Source organism: Pongo abelii, chromosome 12 (assembly GCF_028885655.2).
Source record: "Pongo abelii isolate AG06213 chromosome 12, NHGRI_mPonAbe1-v2.0_pri, whole genome shotgun sequence".
Taxonomy (NCBI): Eukaryota; Metazoa; Chordata; class Mammalia; order Primates; family Hominidae; genus Pongo; species Pongo abelii.
The window spans coordinates 51,604,410-51,629,941 of NC_071997.2; the positions used below are offsets into that span (position 1 = coordinate 51,604,410).

The 25,532-nt window shown below is 36.0% G+C and overlaps 1 protein-coding gene and 1 long non-coding RNA gene across 10 annotated transcripts in view; one reads left to right on the plus strand and one right to left on the minus strand.

Moving 5' to 3' along the window:
• Positions 1 to 25,532, minus strand: part of CTNNA2 (catenin alpha 2) — a 1,140,166-nt gene that overhangs the window by 42,230 nt on the left and 1,072,404 nt on the right. For all 9 annotated transcript variants that reach the window (NM_001133576.1, XM_063713280.1, XM_024241972.3 and 6 more), the window contains 3 exon segments: positions 2,185 to 2,290; positions 16,661 to 16,842; positions 24,335 to 24,448. In NM_001133576.1, coding sequence (NP_001127048.1) covers positions 2,185 to 2,290; positions 16,661 to 16,842; positions 24,335 to 24,448 — 402 coding nt within the window.
• LOC129057664 (uncharacterized) overlaps positions 1 to 25,532 on the plus strand; it is a 43,933-nt gene that overhangs the window by 12,709 nt on the left and 5,692 nt on the right. The window contains exon 4 of the long non-coding RNA XR_008522330.1: positions 699 to 765. This is a non-coding gene — a long non-coding RNA (uncharacterized LOC129057664). The remainder of the gene's footprint in view (positions 1 to 698; positions 766 to 25,532) is intronic.

A 25,532-nucleotide genomic window follows, 5' to 3' on the forward strand; every position in this document is an offset into this window, starting at 1 on the left:
TGTGTTTGATGTGTTTTTCACATATCAACTGTTTTGAGTTATGCTTCAGGTTGCACAGTTGAAAATAAAAGCCCCAAAGGTAAAATCAAAAACAAAAGTCACAACCAAAACTATTGAACTTGAGGGGCCTAAAGATGCCGAGAAATACTTTTGGTCATTGAGATTTAAAGTATAATGAAACAGCCATTCAAACTCCGCTCATTTTCACTCCCAAGAAGTCCTTCCTGACAAATTGGTGGGTGGCCAATTTCTGGTCACTCTACACATCCCAACTCTTCTCAACGTTTGCAGAAAAAGAATGTGGGCTTTTCTAGTTGGTAATTTTTTTGTATGCGTATTTTCAAGTAAATTCATTGTCTCTTCCCTCCTCTACATGAACTTTCTGGAATACTTACTGAAGTCTGTCAAAAAAAACCCCTCAGTTTATGCTGTGAAGCCTCATGGTTGATATTGCCCTGAAATTAGGCAATAGCAATGGGTTAACACTCAGCTCCTACAAATTGTGAGCGGCTCTCAAATTATCATAGTACTTGAGTTATCTCAACCAATAAGCATTTCTCCAAAAGTCAAAAGTTAAAAAAAAATTCTTGAATTAGCCATCTTATATGTAAAATAAAATTAAAATGAGAATTCGTTGACTCTTAAGTGCAATCCTGATAGTAAAATCATGTGGGGTTTTGTTTGTTTTGTTTTTTCAGCCTTTAAAGGTGTGTGAATTTGGTATTGACTTGAATGAAGGATGTTAGAGCCTGGGATGCTGAGGCAGTAAGTATTTAGAAGAGCAACCCTTATATGTAGGAATGAGGGAGGAAAACTACAATAAGCAACACAAAGACTCAAAAATCATCAGATCATCAGAGACTAGAACCATATATGGAGAAGGATGCAATTCTCTTTCAGTATCTCCAGCTTGCATCAATGTACTGCAGTATGCTAAGCAAATTCATGTTCATATTTCCATGTAGATAGTAGCATATATAATATTTTATTTCCAAAACTTATATTTTATGATACAATCCATCCAAAGTGGTTCAAACCGTAAACCACTATTGCTTATAGGGATAATCATTAGTTACCTGGAAAAGTCTACTAACTAAAGCACTCTTAAAAGAAATGGACCATAATTGCAACAAAACATTTAGAACAGGATTTTAAAGTTCCAATTCAAGCCAAATAAAATGAAAAGTATGGAAATAAACATTCAAGGTGAGAACTCTTTTAATGTATATCCTAGTTTGGTTTGAAAGCATTAAGAGATACTCTGAGAATTTCATTTATCTCTGATGCCTCTGAGTCTGGGTTAGAATAAAGCTGAAATCTGAAGGTTCTTGATCATGTGGAATAATCCCGTTTATGGTGGAGCATGTTATTATGAAGAATATCATTAGAGTGAGATCCATATTAAATAAGAAAAGGTAAAGTTCTAGTTTCTTATTTCTACATTTAAAAACATGATGTTCTCCCAGATTCCGCAACCTGTTTCTGCCCTTTGATCTCCGAATGCCCCTGACTGTCCTACCAGCAGTTTCCATTCTAGTCCTGGTAGAGTCCGTGACAACTTTTTAAACAAACCATCAAATCATGACCCATCACATCCCTAAAGCTCTGCTAATTCAGTTCCCTGACCACAAGGCAAGTTGCTCTTTTCCCTCCTTTATTCATTCTGTCAGTCCGTTAAAATGTGCAACCTAAATTTCCTGGGGGCAACAGAAAAAAAAAGTAAAGCAATAAATTAAATATATACTTTTTAAATGTGATAGGCACCATGAAGTAAACAAAAGAGGGCATTATGTAGGAATCTCTGAAAATATATTTAAACCAAGAGCCTAACAATGAAAATTTAAAAACCTGCTTTTCCCCCCTTCATTATGCAGTATAGTTGCCTTTCTGAATGGGGAAGGCTGGGACAATCTGTGACTCTTCAGGGCCTGATGTCTCCTAAGTAGTATGTTCTTTCTCAAGGAATTTTGGTCAGAAGCCTTAGCATTCTCTCCTGAGTTAAATCTACGTTTGCCACCAGCACAGTGTCAGGAGAGTCAGATACCAGTGTGTAAAATATCAGTGATTCTCCCCTCTGATTCATTCTTCAGAGGCATTTTATAGGGTGCATAAAACTAATTACAAAACCCAAGTGCTGATTAATGACTCCACTCAGCATGTGCCCACCCTTCCCTCTTCTATTACCTGATCAGCCACAGCGCGAGCTAATTTGTCCATTCGAGAACCTGCTTCGGCAATTTTCTTGGCAGCATTAATGACATCAGATGTATTTTTCAATGGGCCTTTGCCTCTGAAACAACATGTACAACATAATTAGAAATCCACTTAATGACGGGAAAGAGACCAACCTACCATATCCTTTTGTCCAGGAGTCTAGTGTTGTATTTTATTTGGCACTGGCCGCATTAGTCGAATTTTCTATATTTTCTTGCTTAACTCCAGTTTCTGTGTTAGTAGTCATTTTTAGAAATATTTTCCCATATTTTTATGTGCATGTTCACATTTTATCTTTCACATTAAGTTCTATATTTTTAAACAATGGCCGATTATAAAAGATAAGAGAAATGAAAATTTTATAGTTGCTTACCATGTACCAAAAGCTCTTGTACAGACTACCTCATTTTGACTTTATAACAACTCTAGAAAATAGGTATCATCACTCCCATTTAGAAAATAAAATGAGCCCAAAATGATCTAGTAACTTATCCAAGCTTATACCGGTCATAAGTAAAAAATTCAAAATTTTAAGCAGACTCTAGCCAAAATAAATGCACATGCATTATCTTCCTACTCATGTCCAGCATATTTATATTCTATTATTTAAATTTTAAGTCCAGTTTGGCACTTTGAGAAGCAATTATCTCTTGCACATAACTGGGAACTGTTTGGCCAGAATTTCAGAGTTTTGTTGGCTTGTGTGCTTCCGATACTGATTTATGAAAGAACGTACAAAGCACTGAGTGACAGTAAATGTTTTTGTGCTTCCAAACCATCACCCTAATATTTTCATATAAGGTTTGCAATTAGGTGAAGTGTTTAATATTATATGTCTTTTAAATATTTATTATAAGGGAAATGGAAATTATGCTGCATCATAAATCTTTAAACAAAATGTAGCATGTAATAACTTTTCTGTCCCTTATTGTGAGAGGTAAAGAATAAATTATGTTTATCATTTTTAGCATCGTTAATTAACCTGGTCTCTTTATGTGCATAAAAATCAATGTGTTTTTTAAGGCTGGAAGATTACATTCCTGTAGTTAGAAATGTGGTGAGCTGTACAGAAAAACTATTCAGAAGGGATTTATTCAGACCGTGCAGGGTTATACAGAGAGGGCAATGATTTCTATTGTTACATAATAACATTTTATAAAATAGAAGACAAAATGTCTTTCAGTAAACTAATGTAAATGAATGATATTTTGTTCCATTTCTCTACTAATTCACCTTCTTGGATTTTTCTACATTAGTCAGTATAAGTAAAATATACTGGGTTTGTATTAATGTTTAAATACAGAGACAGACACACAACTTAAGGTATTTCATTTTGTTGTAGTGATGTTAACTCTTCCACAAAGTACTTTGATTTTGCAGTTGCTACTTAGATTTTAAAATGTAGACAGTAATTTCATTTGTGAATTTTATGTAATATGGATGAGTTAAAGATTCTGTGACAATCTGTTTGCTATTCCCTAACATATTTTTATTAGCGCAAAATAAATGGTTTTTATTTTTTAGGGAACACTTGGATACAGAATCTGTCAATGTTTAATAATATTCTCATGATTGCATATTTCTTTGTAACTTCTAGACCTTAGAAAATATATTTTCTGATGTTTACTATGACACAATATTTGTTGTAACTTCATCTTAACCCATTCGATAAGACTGCATTCTGTTTAATTCTGCATTGCTAAGAATTGTGTATTTCAAGAATTTCAAAGGATCTTGGAAAATGCTTCCTCATGAACGTTCCATAATAACTTCAACAGCTGATTGATTCTGACAAAATGTTCCCAGTTAATGAAGAATGTCTATATAGACCCTGAATCTGCTTGATGCTCAGGCCCCCATATTGTAGATAAAGAATGAAAAGAAGCATGTCTTTTTGATTACACCAGAGAATACAGTTCATAGACTTACTAGTATGTTAGGAAAAAAGAAGTTTGAGACTTTAGAATTCATGTTGTAGACTCAATTCAAAATATTGGAGTTGCAACCTGGGTATGAGGGTATATTTCATAAAATTAGAGAGCAAAATAGAAGTTCCGAGATCAAATATTTTCTCATTTTCTAGTTGGGGAAGCTGAAATCTAGGGAGGAAGACAAAGTAACATGCCCAAATGACACTGCTACACACAGAGAGAAACAGGATGGAAGTCTATGTGTCCTGAATCACAATTTAGTACACTTTTTTCTAAATATGATTCATTCTTATCAGCTAAAGTAACGTGCTCAGAGAAAAACAAGTAGCCTTAACTACATACATTAATACACAAGAAGTTACAAAAAACACTAATTAAATAGATGGCTCAAGAATTCAGAAAGAAGAGGTTGGAAAAAAACTAATAAAATTACAGAGATTCATGTGTCAGAAAACAAAACACTAGAAGTTATGAATAAATCCTAAACCTAGCTCTAAACCCAAAAGACATAGAAAATATATTTAGAATGCTATCAAGAAAAAATAGGAGAAAAATATCCAAAAGTAAAAAAGATAAGACAGCAATAACCTTAGAAAACAAAAAAAGTATCACAAAGCTGCTTTCTCAAATATATGTAAGTAAATGTGAAAACAGATGAAATAAGTTTCTAGGAGAATATAAATTATCAAAACGGACCAGAAAGGAGATTCTGAAAAATAGAAAGTCTAATTTCCATGGAAGAAAGAAAGTTGTCAGACAGAACTCATCAAAAAAAAAAAAAAAAAAAAAGAAAGAAAAAAAAAATCAGTAAATCCAGGTGGTTTCTTACAGGAGTTAACTAAACCTTTAAAGAGAAGATAATCTCAATGCTATTTAAACTCTTCCAGAATATCAGAAGGAAAGTAATTTCATTAAGTCACATAATATTGATATTCCCAGAAGCAACTAAAACAAAACTATTTAAAGATGCTCACTGAGGTAGTACATACACACACACAAAAAGAAGAAAACCCAAAGAAATGACAGAATTGACATGAGTGCTGGAGTAGGCTTATACATACGAGAATTATTTGTTAGGTTTTTAAGAACTGGGCAAGCCAGTTGAAATGTTGGGAGCTTGAAATCTGCCATAATGGGAATATTTACTTCCTGGACATCAGCAAATGCTACAAAGTTCAGGGCTTTTTCCCCTGTAGACCGTCATCAGATCTTGAAAAAGCTCAAGGTAATAGTTACAACTAGTAGAGAATAAAGGTATTGTGACTTAGAAAAGGTTTATGAAGGTTTCTTAAGCTGGGTGATAGTTGTACAAGTTACTTTAATTAAAGTCGTATACTGACAGGTGCCTCACACCTGTAATCCCAGCACTTTGGGAGGCAGAGGCTGGTAGATCACTTGAGCTCAGGGGCTCAAGAGCATCCTATAGTCCCAGCTACTCGGAGGCTGATGTGACAGGTTTGCTTGAGCCCAGGAGGAGGAGGAAAGTGGCATATTTATTTTTCTGTAGATATGTTCAGTCGTTTAGATGTTAAAATATATTCACTTTTTCTTGTCAAGCTGATGGTTATTAAAAAATTAATTTTCATTTCTGTTATGACAGAGGAGACTGAGTCTCTTCATTTATTAATCATTATTGATTTATATATTTTCTCTGAGTTCTTTTCAAATCTTTTGCATATGTTTCTATCGACTCTTTTTCTAAATTGCTTGTCTAAGCTCTTCAGATATTTTGGGTTCTGATCTTTTGTTATATTGCAAATTACTTCTAGTCTTGGTCTATATGTTAGGTTTCTTTTTTTATAGTTTTTAAAATATAAATTTTAATTTTATTGTAGTCAAATGTATTCATCATTTACACTACAGTTTGTGCTTTTCATCCATTCTTTAAGAAGCTCTTCCTTATCCCAAGGTAACTGAAAATATCCTTCCATTTTATTCTAAAATTTTAAAGTTTCCTTTTTATATTTAGATATTAAATCCACCTAGAGTTTATGCCTTTTGTATAGGGTGAGATAGGAATCACACTCTTTATTTTTCCAACCAGTAACCAATTGTCCCTGGACAATACATTGAAAAGTTAATCGTTTCCCAAACAATTTTATTTTTAAATTTTATTCCCTTTTATCTTTAAATTCTGTATAAGTAAATGTATTACTATAAAATACAAACACAGAATGCAAAAATACCCAGAAAAATAACATGAGAAAAATTGTCAACTGCCAAATTCAATTGTCTAAATATTCATAAAAATTTGAACTACTAAAATGCAGTTAAAGTCATGTGTAAAATAAAGAAAATTATTTGAATCATCTGGGAAATCCTGAATATCTCATATGTGGTTCTGAGCATGATGCAACACCCTTCTAAGAAAGTTTCAAGGCCCAGGTTTCTTTAAATGAGCACAAAGTTAGTGACATGACCCAGTTTCCCCACATCATGAACAGAAGAGAAGGGAAATAGAAAAAAAATAGTTGTGCCATTTCTGGAGGTAGGAGACCAAAGTTACTCATTTCCTTTTGCTTACATAACAGAATGTGTGGCTGCCCTTACTGGTAGTTGAAGAATAACTGTGGAATAATAAACGTATCTTTAAAAGAGAAGACCTTGAATTTGGCTTATGTAGCAAGGGTAGCATTGTCTTTTAATGCTATCATCGCATAGGTTTCAAGTGGTTTCATAGGTTTCAAGTGGTTTCATAATGCTATCATTGCGTAGGTTTCAAGTGGATTCTAAAGCTCCTTCAGACATCCGAGTGTCTATAGCAATTTTAACAGAATTTCTGTAATGATGGGCATTCTATAATTCTGCACTATCCAATATGGAGTCACTAGCCACATGTAATTATAGAACACTTAAAATATGGCTAGTGTGGCTGAGGAACTAAGTTTAATTTTATTTAAGTTTGTCTTCTATTTTTAACTTTTTATTTTGAAATATTATAGATTCTATGGAAATTCAGAGATATGTATAGAAATGTCCTATTCACTCTTCTCCCAACCTTTCTCAATGTTAATATCTTATATGACTACAGTACAATAGCAAAACCAGGAAATTGATACTGGAAAAATCCATAGGAAATATTCATCTTTCACTATTTTTTATGCACTTGTGTAAGTATAGCTTCATGTAACTACTACAATTGAGACACAGAACTGTCCTATTACCACAAGTTTCTCTCATACTGTCTATACCATTTAACCCATCCCTAACATATTCCTAATCATGAATCTCTTCTCCACCTCTACAAGTTTATGTCAGGAATGCCATCTAAATGGAATCATACAGTATGAAATATTTGAGATAACTGTTTTTCACTCAGCATAATTATCTAAAGGTTTATCCAAATCATTGCATGTATTTTTATTGCTGAGTAGTAGTCTGTGGCATAGATGTAACATAGTTTGCTTAACCATTTAACCATTTGCCCAATGAAGGACATTTGAGTAGTTTCCAGTGTGGGACTATTACAAATAATCCTGACGTAAATGTTTACGTATAGGGTTTGGGGTGAATACAAGTTTTTACGCCTCTGGATAAATGTCTGAGAGCAAAATATCTGGCTCCTGTAGTAAATCCCTTTTTAGTTTTTTGAGTTTTTTTTTTTTCACTTTAAGTTCCAGGATGTGTATACAGAATGTACAGGTTACATAGGTTTACATGTGGCATGGCAGTTTGTAGCACCTATCAACCTGTCATCTAGGTTTTAAGCCCCGCATGTGTTAGGTATTTGTCCTAATCCTCTTCCCTTGCTCCCCAACCCTTGACAGGCCCCAGTGTGTGTTGTTCCCCTCCCTGTGTCCATGTGTTTTCACTGTTCAACTCCTACTTATGAGTGAGACCATGTGGTGTTTTTTTGTTCCTTTGTTAGTTTGCTGAGAATGATGGCTTCCAGCTTCATCCATGTCCCTGCAATTAATATGATCTCATTCTTCTTTATGGCTGGATAGTATTCCATGGTATATATGTGCCAGATTTTCTTTATCCAGTCTATCATTGATGGGCATTTGAGTTGGTTCCAAGTCTATGCTATTGTAAATAGTGCTGCAATAAACATACATATGCATGTGTCTTTGTAGTAGAATGATTTATAATCCTTTGGGTGTATGTCCAGTAATGGTATTATTTCTGGTTCTAGATCTTTAAGTAATCGCCACACTGTCTTCCACAATGGTTCAACTAATTTACACTCCCACCAACAGTGTAAAAACATTCCTATTTCACCACAGCCTTGCCAGCACCTATTTTTTCCTGACTTTTTAATGATCGCCATTCTGACTGGCATGAGATGGTATCTCATTGTGGTTTTGAATGGCATTTCTCTAATGATCAGTGATGATGAGCTTTTTTTATGTTTGTTGGCCACATAAATGTCTTCTTTTGACAAGTGTCTGTTCATATCCTTTGCCCACTTTTTGATGGTGGTGTTTTTTTTCTTGTAAATGTGTTTAAGTTTCTTGTAGATTCTGGATATTTATTAGACCCTTGTCAGATGGGTAACTTATAAAAAATTTATCCCATTCTGTAGGTTGCCTGTTCACTCTGATGCTAGTTTCTTTTGCTGTGGAGAAGCTCTTTAGATTAATTCGATCCCATTTGTCCATTTTGGTTTTTGTTACAATTACTTTTGGTGTTTTAGTCATGAAGTCTTTGCCCACGCCTATGTCCTGAATAGTTGTGCCTAGGTTTTCTTCTAGGGTTTTTGTTTGTTTGTTTTTGGTTTTGGGTTTTACATTTAAGTCTTTAGTCCATGTTGAGTTAATTTTTGTATAAGGTGTAAGGAAGGTGTCCAGTTTCAGTTTTCTGCATATGGCTAGCCAGTTTTTCCAGCACCCATTTATTAAATAGGGAATCCTTCCCCCATTGCTTGTTTTTGTCTGGTTTGTCAAAGATCAGATGGTTGTCGAGGCCAATATCCCTGATGAACATTGATGCGAAAATCCTCAATTAAACACTGGCAAACCGAATCCAGCAGCACATCAAAACGCTTATCCACCAGAATCAAGTTGAGTTCATCCCTGGGATGCAAGGTTGGTTCGACACAGGCAAGTCAATAAATGTAATTAATCACATAAACAGAACCAGTGACAAAAACCATGATTATCTTAATAGAAGCAGAAAAGGCCTTCGATTAAATTCAACATCACTTCATGTTGAAAACTCTTAAACTAGGCATTGATGGAACATACCTCAAAATAGCGAGAGCTATTTATGACAAACCCATACCCAATATCAAACTGAATGGGCAAAAGCTGGAAGTATTCCCTTTGAAAACAGGCACAAGACAAGGATGCCCTTTCTCATCACTCCTATTCAATATAGTATTGGAAGTTCTGGCCAGGGCAATCAGGCAACAAAAAGAAATAAAGTGTATTCAAATAGAAAGAAAATAAGTCAAATTGTCTCTGTTTGCAGACCACATGATTGTGTACTTAGAAAAACCCCTTGTTGGCCTGGTGCGGTGGCTCAGGCCTGTAATCCCAGCCCATTGAGAGGCCAAGGCGGGCGGATCACAAGGTCAGGAGATCAAGACCATCCTGGCGAACACCGTGAAGCCCCGTCTCTACTAAAAATACAAAAAAAAAAAAAAAATTAGCCAGGCGTGGTGGCAGGCGCCTGTAGTCCCAGCTACTCGGGAGGCTAAGGCAGAAGAATGGCATGAACCCGGGAGGCAGAGCTTGCAGTGAGCCGAGATCATGCCACTGCACTCCAGCCTGGGCAACAGAGCAAGACTCCATCTCAAAAAAAAAAAAAAAAAAGCCTTGTCTCAGCCCAAAAAAGCTCCTTAAGTCGATAAGCAACTTCAGCAAAGTCTCAGGATACAAAATCAATGTGCAAAAATCACAGGCATTCCTGTACATCCACAACAGACAAGCAGAGAGCCAAATCATGAATGAACTTCCATTCACAATTACTACAAACAGAATAAAATAACTAGGAATACAACTTACAAGTAATGTGAAGAATGTCTTCTAGGAGAACTACAAACCACTGCTCAAGGAAATAAGAGAGGACACAAACAAATGGAAAAACATTCCATGCTCATGGATAGGAAGAATCAGTATTGTGACAATGGCCACACTGCCCAAAGTAATTTATAGATTCAATGCTATTCCCATCAAGCTTCCATTGACTTTCTTCACAGAATTAATAAAAACTACTTTAAATTTCATATGGAAAAAAAAAAGCCTGTATAGCCAAGACGATCCTAAGCAAAAAGGACAAAGCTGGAGGCATCATGCTACCTGACTTCAAACTAAACTACAAAGCTACAGTAACCAAAACAGCATGGTACTGGTACCAAAACACACATATACACCAATAGAACATAACAGAGACCTCAGAAATAACATCACACATGTTTTTAGCTTTAAAAAAAACTGTCAAACAATGTTTCAGTTTTATTTCATCTTAATGAAAATTTTAAAACCCATAGCTTACTTTATTTATACTCAATGGTGAATAATAAAAGCTTTACCTCTAAGACCAGGATCAAAGCAAGGATGCCTGCTCTTGCCACTCCTATTCAACATAGTACTGGAAATCCCAGCCAGTGCAATCAGGCAAGTTAAAGAACTAAAAGGCATTCAAATTGGAAAGGAAGAAGCAAAATTATCCTGTTAACAGGTGACATGATCTTACATGTAGAAAATGCTTAAGATTCTTAAAAAAAAAATTCTGGTAAAACTAATAACTGAATTCAGGCAAGTTGCAGGATACAAAATGTTTCTAGACACTGTAATAAAAAAATCCTAAAAGAAAATGAAGAAAATAACTCCATTTAGAACAGTATCAAAAAAATTAAATGTTTAGGAATAAGCTTAACCAAGGAGTCAGAAGACTTGCATGCTGAAAACTACAAAATATTGTTGAAATTACAAAAATAAATGGAAAGTCATTCAATAAATGTGGATTGGAAGACTTAATATTAAGATGTCAATACTACTGAAAGAGATCTACAGATTTACTGTAATCCCTATCAAAACCCAAAGGCATTTTTGGCCAAAATTTAAAAATTCATCCTAAAATTCACATGGAATCTCAAGGCAACACAAATAGCCAAAGCAATCTTGAAAAGAACAAAAATTGGAGGCCTCACACTTTCTGATCTTAAAACTTACAATAATCAAAATAGTGTCATACTGGCATACAGACAGACATAGAGACCAATGGAATAGAATGGAGTTCAGAAATAAATAGACCTTTATATATATATAAAGTCAAATGATTTTCCGCAAAGGTACTAAGATTTTTGCTAATATTTGGGTCTTGGAAAAGGGCAGTGTTTTCAATAAATGGTGCTGGGAAAACTGGATTATCTACATGCAAAAGCAGCAGCAGTCCTCATGTTATACCTCATTTAAAAATTAACTAAAAATGGATGAAAGACCTAAACATAAGAACTAAAGTATAAAACTCGAAGAAGAAAACACAGGAGAAAACTTCATGACATTGGATTTGGTAATAATTTCTTGGATATGACACCAAAAGTATAAGCAACAAAAGAAAAAAATAGATGTTGAATTTCAAGATTAAAAACTTTTGTGTGTCAAAGAACACTATCAACAAATAGTGAAAAAGAAACCAATAAAATGAGAGAAAATAGTAATTCTTTATCAGGAATTTGTAATTTCTGATAAGAAATTAATATCCAGAATATACCAAGGACTCCTACAACTCAACAAACAAAAAAGCAAACAACCCAACTAAAAAATGGGCAAAAGACTTGGATAGACATTGTTCCAAAGGAGATATACAATGCCAATAAGCATGGGAAAGATGTTCAACATAATTAATCATTAGGGAAATACAAATTAAAACCACCATGAGACACCACTTCGCATCCATTAGGATGGCTACTATCAAGAAAAAACAGAAAACAAGTTTTGGCAAGAATGTGGAGAAATTTGACCATGGTGGAAAAATTTGAACACTTGTGTACTGCTGGTGGGAATGTAAAATGGTGCAGCCACAGTGAAAAATAATATTGTGATTCCTCAAACATTTAAAAGAATTACTATATGATCCTGCAATTCCACTTCTGGGTATACACTTAAAAGAAATGAAAGCAGGAACTTATATACTTATACACTCATGTACAGTGCAGCATTTTTCATAATAGCCAAAAGGTGGAAGCAACCCAAGTGCCCACTAAGAGATGAGTGGATAAAGAAAATGTGGGTGGTATATGAATTCAATGGAACATTATTAAACCTTTAAAAGGAAAAGCATTTGAGTACATGCTACAATATATGCATGAACTTTGAAGACATTACGCTAAATGAAATAAGCCAGTCACAAAAGGACAAATATTATATGACTCAACTTATATGAGACACCTATATTAGTCAAATTCATAGAAACGGAAGGCAGATGGGGAGTTTACAGTCAGTAAGTACAGAGTAACTGTTGAGGAAGATGAACACGTTCTGGAGATGGAGGGTGGTAATGGTTGCACAACAGTGTAAATGTACTGAATGCCATAGAAATGTACACTTACAAAGGATTGAGATGGTAAACTTCATGATGTATACCATAATAGAAAAACAATTTAAGTAGTCATATATGGCTAGTGGCTACTGTATTGGACAGCACAAGTCAAAATGAGCTACAGTCATTTAGACAATGTGAGGTGGGGACTGAAACAAGAAACAAATGGCCAACAGCAAAACAAACAAACAAACAAAAAAACGAAAGAAAAAAGAAATCACATCCATGTAAGCGTCAGAAGTTTGAGTCTTCCTATCCGTGGAAGACGACAATATCGACAAGAAGACTGGCCACATTGGTTGTATCTCCCCATTTTAAAATTGCGACCCACAGCCCTTGTGTTTTCCTACCTTAGGCCAGATTTTCTATTTTGTGGGTTTTAAAAGATGCTATGGGTAATCTCATGTTCTTAATGCAGGAACAATCATATTGTCCCATCTGGAGTATGTTTTTAGTTTCCTCGGAAAGAGCATCAAGCCATATAATTATCTCTGCTAATATAGATTCTTGAAACATTCTCTCTCTAGGACATAGGTAATTCTGATGCAAAGGTCAGTATCTGGAGTTTTTCCCATGAAGTGGTCACTCCAAAAAAGAAAGTCAAGGAAAAGTATTACCGCATTACTGCTGTCACATCACCATTTATGAACTAATTCACATTTATTTTGTGAGAAGGTAATAAGTACTAATGTGAAAAATCTATGCCTCAGTACATTCTGAGTTAATATGCTTAGTATTCAAAATTCAAATTCTGAGTTAATCCAACTTATTTTTTATGCCTTCTCAATACCTCTAACATGTTAATACCAAATGTGACTCTCCAATAATGAGATATAGCGCATAAAAAGGGTATTTGCAAATGTATCGAACCATAAAAGTCACTTTTCAGAGGCTTCTGAATATGCTTGGGAAATTTTACTAATCAGTTGCATTTCACTAATCAGCTGAGGCAATATGAAGACAGCACAGTAGAACAGCTGAGTGAATCTGGGGAATTTCGAGAACTCAGGTGGAACTACAGAATCACAAGTTGAACTATTCCAGGTACTTTTTGGAATAGGTTGTAAGGTCAGATGTTAAACATGTACAAAATTAGGACAGAAGCCTAAAGGTCAAGAAAGGTAGCCTTGAAGAGCAAACACAAGGATTTTTATTTTGTGAAAACAGGAACTAACGAAACTTTTGGTGCAAAGGAAGCTGGATGGTTGCCCTTCACTGGGCAGATGTGGCCTGGATGAGTAGAGAATTGGATCTGAAAGACCAGTAACGCGCTCCCTAAGCTGAGGTACTGAGCATGTGAAGTAAGCCAGGAAATCAAGTTTGGGAAATATAGAATGATTATATGATTTTTGAGTCTAGCGCTCAGTATTTTACGGTCAGTCGTACTCTGAAAGTTTTTTTTTCTTAGTCTCAAAACTGTTGAAGATTAGAACTTAAGTTTGATTTTAAAAACAGCTTTGCTCTTTGCTGTACAATTAAACTTGAGCTGTTGCTATCTGCACACCTTTTGTTATTGGGACACAAGACTAGCAACATGCGATTTCTTTCTGAAAAATGACATGAAAAGCATGCATTCACTCCATGCAGGATGGTGCTTCTGCCATTGTCCATGAGATGGAAGTCAAGAACTGAGTGGGAAAAAGACATGAGGCATAATCAGTTTTATCTTCCATGAAGAAGTTATTACACATATAATGAGGCAGAACCCTTCCAATTTTAATAATAATGGAGTGAATATCATTGAGATTACTGAATCAAATTAATGAATTAGCTAGTGATAAGAATAAAACAACAAGATAATAAATGCCAGGGTATTGTGTACCCACATGCCCTTTACACATACATATTATGGAGAGTAGCCAAGTTTCAATTCCTAATCAGCTACATCCATTCTTTAAATAAGAGAAAATGGTACTTAAGAATGTTTAGAGTTATGGAGCTAAAATTATTCCTCCTTGAAGTGCAATATGCAAGTGGAAGGGCAATAATAACAATGTATAAGGTCAAATATAGTGAACTTAGGTGAGAGGCCACAAAGAAAGGCACTAGTCCGCTGTTTGTTTGCAAAAAAAACAGGCTGTGTAGATGGAGGCAGCAATGAAGCCTCAACTTCCTATGTTGCATTTCAAACGCACAGTCTACTCTGGTTCTCTAGTCATTAATTACTATACTCCTCCCTTTGCCCTAACAAAAGGAACACAAAACTACTCATCATGCAGTGGGAAAAATTGTAACTAGTAGCTCCCTAGACATTTCATTATTTAAATCAGCATAAAATAATGATATGAAATCCCTATGAAATTGGAGACACCTTCTCACTTTTAAAACTATACTTTGACTAACAGACATGTGTCTTATTTAACACCATGTAACAAGACCCCTCAAATATGTCTTTTATGACTGTGCCTTGGCCACAGTCAGTTATGTAATCTAGAGAATTATAAAATGTGCTCCTGATCAAAACTAGTAACATGACCAGATTCATTATTCACTTTACTGAGATTATTTGTTCAAGTGATGCTATTAATGGATTGGATAATAACCATCAGGTAAAGTACTAATAAAATGTTGAAAGCAAGCAAATTAAGTCATCACAGGCCTTGAGAAACAATGACTGAGGCTGCCATAATCGTCTGATTTGTAGAAGTTTCAGGCTGAAATAATGGCTCAGACTTTTTTCCTGCTGTTACGCTTTGTGAAATAAATGTGTGAAGTCCACAAAGACTGACCAAATGTACAAATTTGAACTTTTAATGAATACAATGACATTTAAAAGTCTCAAAGGGCTCCTTCATAACAGTAAAATCATTCCACTGAAGTAAAAAAACAATTTTAAAATATTGGGAAAAAGGGCCAAGCTATGTCATTAGTACATATTGGCCAGAGGCAAAGGGGGTGATGCAGAGATGTTCCATATTAAATTATAACTTATAATCAATTCTAGCCTTTTCTCATTAGAAGCATTCAACAACCATTAAAAAAAGTTGTCACCCATCAATGATGTCTTGACATTCCCATATATCTTACATTATTTCAATAACAAATACCATGTTAAATCATTAAAACATCTTCGCGTACATGAGTGTTTTCCAGGAAAAAAAAAAAACTACAGTAAAACGATAGTTTATATTTGTATGGCAGCATAATTTATGCTTGCATTATCTCTTTGGATTTTAAAACTCTCTTCTGAAGTTGATAAGACAAGTGTTATTTCACCATTTCGCAAATAGAGAGTAAGAGACTTGCCTCCAAATCACCTGATATTCTGATTCAAAATTCAGGGAGGTTCCTATTGAGTTTTGCTCTCCCTTGGTTTGCCCTTTGTGTTGAAAGGGCAGAGATATCATCTTCTTTTAAAGAAGAGACCAAAACGCAATGATAGGAAGAGCACTAACCCTTGTTGAAGAAAAGTCTCCGGACAAAATTCTGACTGGTCACTTGATTTGTCAAAGGTACTAGCTCAGAGCTAAAGGAAACAAATCTTATACAACTTTAATTTTTCTGTGAAAACAATGGAATCTTAGATTGTTGTATCTGATTCTTAATATGTAAGAATAAAATGTGAGCTTACATTAATGCTAGATCACAAGCTAATATTACAACATACTATATGTATACATGCGCGCACGCGTGCACACACACACACACACACACACGTACATATTTTTCCAAAGGGATATTAACAAATCATTCACTTTATCTTCAGAATAATACTTAAGCATATTGCAAAATAGCACAGACCAAAGATGAGTCACCCATCCCCCGGGGTTTGATTTTATGACTGCCTTAGGGTAGATAATTACAACAACAATAATTACACCATTGAATCTATTCTCCTTGACCAAAAAGATCTACCTATCTGCTAGGAATTAAGTCCAGATCATTTTGACTTATACATGTAAATTTATAATACCACCACCTTGCGTTGGTATATTTTAATTTTTCAGCAGGCTTTCACATGCTAATACACACTGCTACACTTCTGAGTTTAATGAAAAAATCTTCAGCTCCCTGGCTCTGGGCCTCACCTTGTGAAGTCTGTCATTTCCATCATGATCATACACATCTGCTTGGCCAGTACAATGATATCATTGCCGCTGTCGTCCCATTTGGCCACTTCTGCATCCAGCTTGCTTTTCTCTTGATGGAATATCTCCACCTGCTCAGCTATTTTTGCCTTCTCCTCCTGCGGTAATTGCGCCATGATGGCCTGCGTGGGTTACAGAAAAAGCGTGAGTGACGGTGACAAAGGAAGTACAGACCGTATGTTGACTCTGCCTTCTGCGGATGGCAGAGCCAGACCCTGAAAAGGCTTATGAGCTACCCTGCCATTCCGGAAAGCACGTCTTTCTCCATTCCAGGGAGGCCACAAGCACAGGCTGATAAGCTCCCCAAAGTCCCCGTCCCACTCCCATATATGAAAAATACAGAGAGATCCAAAGCTACGTGCGCACTGGCAATAACAGAACTTCTCTGCCGCTTTGATGGCATATGTTTGTTCAAAAGAAGCTATTCTTGACAATTTTTATATTTGGTCTCAGGAAACTTTTACCAGATGAAAGAATGCACCTCTTTCAACACTGAAATCTGTTCAGAGAAGGGAAAAAAGAAAAACGGCCTTCTGTCGCTGGAAAGGAGAGGAATTTTAAACACTATCTGAGCATCCAAGTGGGGGAGGATGGGGCTACTTTCTATGAGTGTAAGTGAAGGTGTCTACAGAGAGATGCCAAACAAAAATCCCCTGCCCAGGGCACTCCAGGGATGGTGTGCCTACTCTCAGCTCTCCCCCATCTCCTTTAGGATGGTGGCATGCCTGTGGCTCCTTGTTAAAGCCTTTGAGTACGTAGGCAGAAAAGTTATAATGGGATAAAGGATAAAATTAGGAAGCATGGGTTCATTTTCAATAACTGCTAGGTAAGAAAATGTAGAAAAAGGAGAACTGCAGTCTTCTTATTCATGGAGTCTTCATTTGCCAATTTGCCTACTCTCTAAAATATATTTGCAACCCCAAAATCAAGGCTTGTAGCATTTTCATGGTCATTTGCAAATGTGGGCAGAGCAGCAAAAAAATTGAGTTGCCTGACATGCACATTCCCAGATGAGGTTGAACAAGGCAATGCTCTGCCTTCCTTTTTCAGCTCTCATACTGTAAACAAGTGTACTTTTTGCAGTCTATTTAATGCTACATTTTTCATATCTTTGTGCTTTTTGTTAGTAACTTTGCTGTTTAAAATGGCTCCAAGCACGGTGCTGAAGTGCGTCTAGTGTCCCTGAGCACGAGAAGGCTGGCATGTGCCTTATGGAGAAAATACATGTGTTAGCTAAGCTTCAATCAGGCATGAGTTACAGAGTTATTGGCTGTGAGTTCAATGCTAATGAATCAAAAATATAAAGTGTCTAAACAGAAACACCCATTAAACATAGCTATGTATTGATCAGTTGAAGAAAATGTCTTGACTGGCAGCTCTGAGGAACCTACTGCTGTATTTCCCCTAGGACCAATGATTAAATATTTGCTAATTAAATGTTCATGATGACTTTATAGAACATAACTATCAGGAGTAATGAGAATCAACTATATTTGTTAAACACCATTTAGGTAGCAAGCCCTGAATGAAATGTCTGACATCACCTTATCACATCCTCCCAAAACTGCATGCAACCTGCTTCACAGACGACAGGGGAATGTGAACAGGTACTTCCAATTCCCCTGCTTCTGGGATACCCATATTTTCCAGAAGACAGGTCAAGAGAGTACAGTTTGGGGGACTGCAGTTTCTGCAATGAACAAGTAAAATAACACGAGAAAAATGCTTCCTAAATTATAAATCTTCTCCCGGTGTGAGTGAATGAATTTGGAAGGACTATAACTAAGGTCTAATAGAGGTATCAGGCAATGTGAGCTCAGAAAAACTGGGTTCAACAAGGGCTCTGTAGCTGACATGGGTTAAGACTTCACCGTTATATGGATCTATCACTGATCTCTTCAGATAGAATATGGGCATAGCAAATAATCACCTCAAAAGGTGATGGTGGGCAGCAAATTAAATACTATGTGTTTTTTCAAATAAAATTAAAGTAAGCATGTATAGACTTATCATTAACATTATATTATAATTTCTGCCATTAATTTGCCTTTCCAACTACCCCTCTGTCTCACTTCTTTGTTGCCATAGGGAAAGGGATGGGCTCGGGGTCTATGCAACTATCTACAAATAGAAGATTGTTATGATTCCTTATGTATATCCACAAATACTGGGTACTGTGCTGAGGCTTATGTATGTCAAATAACAATCTACTTAATCATTCTAATACTATTACTATCCCCATTTTAATAATAATATCTAGGCCCAGAGAAATTCATAAAATTCCTAATATCACACAATAGGCTCTAGGAATAGGATTCAAACCCACCTGAACTAAGATCATTCTTAACCACTCTACACAACTGGATCATCAGTTGTGCCTGGCCATGCAACTTACCCACTGTCCTGGGGTCCTCAACCAAGTGGGGCAAGGGTCACCGAAATCACTAGCACTGCTCGCCACGCTGTGCATCCTGGTGGATGCCATAGACATGAGTTGCCTATGGTGTCTGATTTGACTAAAGGTATCCTTGAACCAGTGGCTGCCCAGATGCTTCTTACTAGTAGCCACATCTACTAACTTCCATGGATGCATTTATGTGGCTTTAAATAGCACGTGTATGTATGTTTGGATATGCATGTGTATGTGTAAGTTTTAATCCATATTTAAAAATCCAGACTTGTATGAATACTATTAAGATATTTAAAATACTATATCTTGAAAGATAAAGTAGCTTTAAAAACTGTATTTAAAAAGGTGCTTGAGATACAAGAGTTTATTATAAGCTCACATTTGCAATGTTGTGTTCATAGCAAGACAGCTATTCCACTATATTTGAGATATGTTTGATTTACAGAAATTAAATATGCACTTTTTTCCTTAACTATCCCTTTCTGATGACCTATTGCTGTTTTTGGTTTATTGTCCTCCTCATACAGAAGAGCGAATCATGCTTTACTTAGACCTCACAGGTCCTAAACCAGCATCATTTAAAACATTCACTAGGTGCTTCTCTGTAAAAGAATCCGTAAAACTATCAGCAGACTCCCAGACTCAATGTTCAATCCCCAGATGAAAGGCAATGCACATTTCATTGTCCCAACACAAGGTTAATTTGTGCACTGAAAGGTGTATACTTCTCTGTCAACTATAGCACTTGCATCTCCATAATACAATTTAGCACTTGAATATTAACTGCTTTGCTTTGCTCTCTAATTAATTCCTATTAATGCCCTACCGCTAACTTCTTTATATGCTTCCCTAGGGTTTAGGCTGCCATATCCTGCCCAGAGTAGAAGCTTAATAAACATCTTTTGACTGCTTAAACATTTTTCCACTCACTGCATTAACATAATTCAAGAGAAGTTGCCAGAACTGACACACACATTCTAAGGACACAATTCTGAAGAAAAACTGTCCCCTCCAATGCAAGTTTGCAAAGGAAGATATTATTTTGACTCTAGGGGTGCTTGACCTGCATAATACACTTAATGGTGTGTGACTTGGGTGAAAGCATCCTTCCATTTGCTTCTGCTTATGTAGCTATCAATGAGCTGAAGTCTCTTCCTAAATATTCTTAAAATGCTCTTGCTTTTAAAAATTCATAATTGACCTTTTCTGAAACTGGAATTTAAAAAAAGGTCATCTATAAACAGTAGATCACAAACTGTGAAATTTGCAAGTTAATCAAATTAGAATTCAACACATGAGTTTTAATTAGGTCTTATCAATGTAACTCAGCAGTTTGAAATGTTAACACATTAAAGCCATTCTAGCTAGAAAAAAATAGAAGCCAGCTACACTGAAATCAAACTCAATATAAAATACATAACATGCAATTGTTCATTCCCTCAAACTAAGGGAACATGACAAAAATTATCTTCATGGCCAAGAGGAAAGGGAACATATCAGATTTTCTGTTTGTATGATATGATTACCCAGGACAGGTTGAAGTTTCTGCTTTCCACAGTAGCCAAGCACAGCTCTCCAAATTGTTGATCTGCCTGATGTGGGGTCCCAAATTAGTGGTATCAGAGATATTAATCCAAAAGGATTCCTTCCCCCTACCCCAGAGTCCCTCCCAGCCTTTCCTCTGAACCACCAACCATTTTTTGGTGATTGTTATAAACCATACCTATTACACTAAAAGTGAAAATCACTGATAAAAGCAAACAACCATTCAGATAGCACCAAATCCTTTCTTCAATTTAAATCTCAAGGAGATTTTGATATAATTATCTTCCAATTTCCAGAGAAAAAAATGATTTTTAAAGTCTACGGGTCCCCAAACTGACAAGTGTTCAATTCTTAAGCCTAGAGCAAGAGGCTAACATTAAGTTTCAAGTACAAGAATGTTTATAAATAACAATTAAAAGGACTAAAAACTCAACGTGCCTGTTTCTACTCACTTGACTTTAAAGCAGTATAATAAATATAAGTAGTTAAGGAGTGGGTCCTTTGATTCTTACCAGTCTCTAGCTGTGAAGTGAATTGGAAAATTGAGGTAATTGTCCCATTAACTCAAGTAAAAACTCTCATGATTGCCTGAATTATCCAACTCTTTCAGGTGAAATTATTTAGTCAGCCTTCTAATGAATGATTAGCTCAAGCCACAAGCATCATCACCATTACCACCAACTTAATTATTACATATTTATATGATAAATCCTGTGATACATTTTATCATGGAATTCTCCCTATGACCTTATGAGGTAGCATATGAGGAGATGAAGTGTGGAGAGGTTAAGATAGTTGCCCCAAAGTCACACAGCTTCACTAAGTCCATATTTAAAATCAGGTCTGTGTGACTCCAAATAATATATTGTATCACCAAGGTTAAGTGCCTAGCAATTGTCACTAACCTATTTTAACTATGCCAGCCTGTGGAGAAAGTTTATATTATGTCATGTCTAGGATCAAAGGGTAAGATCACCTCCATAATTTATCAGATCACCACCACCCATATTGATTCCCATTCATTCACCCCTCCTAAACCCCCGCCCCCACTCTCCTCTCCCTCAGAATGTTGTAGGCAAGTAGCAGACATGGGCATATAAAGGACATTTTTGAAATACTTTAATTTCAGAATTTGAGAGCAATGTTGGATGGGGTTACTAAAAGCTTATCTCCCACTCAAACCTTCTTATAGATTAATTTACCATTTTTAGAAAGGGAGATTTTCTCTAAATGTGAACACAAAGTAATATCATTAACATGGGAGGACTTGCTGCAGGGAAGAGCAAATGCCTCTGTCAAAGACAAAGTTCGCCTCCTTCACAATTTGGACCAACTTAGCACACTTTGCTGGTTCAAAAGTCTGACCATCTATCATTTCGGCAATTCAATGCACCTTCTTATTTCCAACTTAACAGCCATAATTCCATGTCTCTGATTTGTCATCATATAATTACAGGCTAAAATAGGCTGACTCAGTAAGTAATGTTGTCTGCTGCAAGTTAATCATACAGACCACAAGATAGACCTCAAAGACAAATGAGCAAGTGCTGAATTTATAGGAGTGCTCTGTTCTTACTATCTTGGACCCTGTTTATAATTCATGCTGAAAAAAACTCTCAGGAAAGACACTAGTGTGAAGAAATAATAGATGATAAAGACAGGAGTCTCTGAATTGTATTTCCACCCATCATCATTGACTTGAAGTCTAATGTAAATGAGACTAGAATTAGGTTCCCAATGAAACAGAAGTATATTGGGACTCTATTCTTCCTCGTAAAAGTGGGACTGTTCATGCCATTTTGACAAGATGGTGCTTATGAAGCAAGATGAGTTGTACAACCTGTCTTTGTCTTTAAGAAAACTAGTTAGTGGATACTAGGCTGTATGTATACTGAGTTGCAGTTAGTCAATTAAATTGACTTTGAATTGCCTCATGTTTGGATGAATTACTCAAAATTGCCCTTTGTCAGTGACATAAAAATGCTGGTTTTACTTAATTCTGAAGATGAATTGACTGTTTAATTCATCTGACATTTTGCCAACACAGAGTCAAAAGATTTTCAAGTTACTGACCTTTCCAATTTTCAAAATTTTAGGGGGGATTAAATAGAGTTTGCAAGGAATTTTTGAAATAGTGGGCTCTATGCAAACTTTTCTATTGTCCCACCATCATGTGATCGAAAAGGATTTCTCTTAGAAAGGATGATAATTATCACAGTCATCTTTATTGAGCACTTACTGTTTGTCTAATATTGTGCCCATTATTTTACAAATATTAAGTAATTAAATCTTCATGAGAATCCTATCAGGTAATCCTGTTATTCACATTTTAGAGATAGGTCTGAAACTCAGAAAAATTAAGCAACATGTAGCTTTGAGCATGGTTCTAACGCTGCCCTTTATAATTCAAAACCAAATCTGTCTGAAATCAAAGCCTTTGTCTTTAATATTCTTTTACCTTCACATCCCTCCTATAAATGTTTGTTTATATCATTTGGGTCACTTGATTGTTGGGTGAGAATATCAGGGCATAAAGCATATAAGAGAAATTGGGTTTTAGACACAAAGTCTTTCTTGACTAAACATCTCCTTCAAGTCCTCTTTATTTTAACCTCTGATTATTTTTCTTTCATAATTCTTAAGGCAGTGTGGGCTTTCTGGCATTTCCCAATTTCTATTTTAAATTACCTTCTCTTTCTCAACCTCTTGCTTTCTATTCATTATCTTTTATTTAAATAAAACTTAACATAGAAAATTAGAATATCTAATTCTCAGTTATACTATAATCTGATTGTTTTTACTCTTTGGAAACTGAGCCCTTAAGGGGAGGAAAATTTCATCCTCCTATGCAGTCTCTAAAGATTTCATCTCTTACAACCAGCCTTGATTACGTACACCTACTCTCTGGGTGATACAGCTAATCAGATTGATCCAAATTTAGGATGCTCTTTAGACCAAATGCATTGGTGAACAGTATCATGGAGTACTCAAATGTCAGGCAGAGCTGGTACTCTCTCTGTTGCTTCCTGATCCTTGCCTTAAACTTGAATATTTCTAATTTGTCTCTATTTTTCTATCACATGGCAGACAGATCTAGGAATACCACCATGGGAGTAGACAGGCATCATGAGGAAACAAAAAGTTCTCTATCTAATGGCCTTGAACCAATTTCAAAAGATACCATCTTAGATATCATAGAACATAGGCCATTGTATGGAGCATCAGCCCAGCTATAAACAAAGTAGTGCCCTGATTCCCCATTCGTCATTGCCTTTGTGTTGACAAGCTTGGAGACTTCAGGAAGAACAATGGTGACTGTGCCAATGCAAAATTTGAGTACTACCGTGTCCCCTATCAGTTTATCATCTAATTCTAGTACCAAACCCCAACAAAATCAATTATACACATAAAAGCTTGCTGTGATGTGGTTGCTATGTTTCTAGTGATAGCAAAAGAGAGGAGTTAGAGGAATCAGGAGCAGTGGTGGTTATTTTCACTGTGTAAAATGTGATTTGCTATAAACAACCTCAAATGAGAGCACAGATTTCTGACCCATGAATCTCTGGGGTACCACATCTCTGGAGTTTAGAAATACCCTCAAACCATTTTAGTAAACACGGTCCCTGTGTGCCAAGCCATAGTCTTAGGTGTCCACTCACCCGTGCGCTCTGCCCTGCAATGAGCTGGTCATCCTCAGTCTGAACACTTGTCCTGCTACGCACATCATAATCTTCCTGCTCAAAGTCTGAATCATCCTCTAGTTCTTCTGGGGTCTAAAGACAAAAAGAAATAAATCAGCATATTTAAATTGATAACCTTCACCCCCATCCACACACTTCATTGCAAAGGCTAAATATCCCCCAGAAAACAGAGCTTATAGCATCCTACATAGCACCCACACAGCTATGTGGGTGAGTATTAGCTGAAATGCAGTCAGAAAAATCAAGCTGCCCTAATTTACTTTAAAAAATATATTTTATTTATTATTTCCTCATACAGGTATAGTAAGTCTAACTTGCAGTGATATGCTAATTTTAAGAAAAATTATATTTGTGTATTATTTCCACCCATCCAAATCTATTGAAAGAAAAGATCCATCAACAACAAAATTTACACCTATACTTCTATAATCCACTTTTGCTCTATAAACAAAAAAGTTGATTATCTCCAGGCCAAAGGCTAGACCTGATGGAATATCTGATTTGGTCACAAAGCCACAAGGTATAAAGGTTATAAGCACAGACTCTAGAGTCAAGACTGCCTGAATATGAGCCCCTATGTGCTCATAAATAAACTATCGTACCTCTCTTAGTTTGACTTCTTCCTCTGTAAATTGAGGTTGCTAATAGTAGCTACCTCTATGATTGCTGTGAAGATTAGGCAATGTATTACTGTATAGTATCAGACACAGAGTAGGTATTTTTTAAATGTTTGCCATCATTATTACTTAGGGTTTGTTGTTTGTTTTGAGACAGGGTCTCACTGTATAGCCCAGGCTGGAGTGCAACAGTGGGATATTGGCTCACTATAACTTCCACCTCCCAGGTTCAAGTGATTCTTGTGCCTCAGCCACCCAAGTAGCTGGGATTACAGGTGTACACCATCATGCTTGGCTAATTTTTGTATTTTTTAGTAGAGACAAGGTTCCACCATGTTGGCCAGGCTGGTCTCGAACTCCTGGCCTCAAGCGATCTGCCCGCATTGGCCTCCCAAGTGCTAGGATTACAAGCATGAGTCACTGTGCCTGGCCCATCATTATTATTAGGATTTTTAAATCAATTCATTCAACAAAGTTTATGAAATGAAGCTACTGATTACCACATACCCATAAAGGATTAAATAACTTTTACATATGTA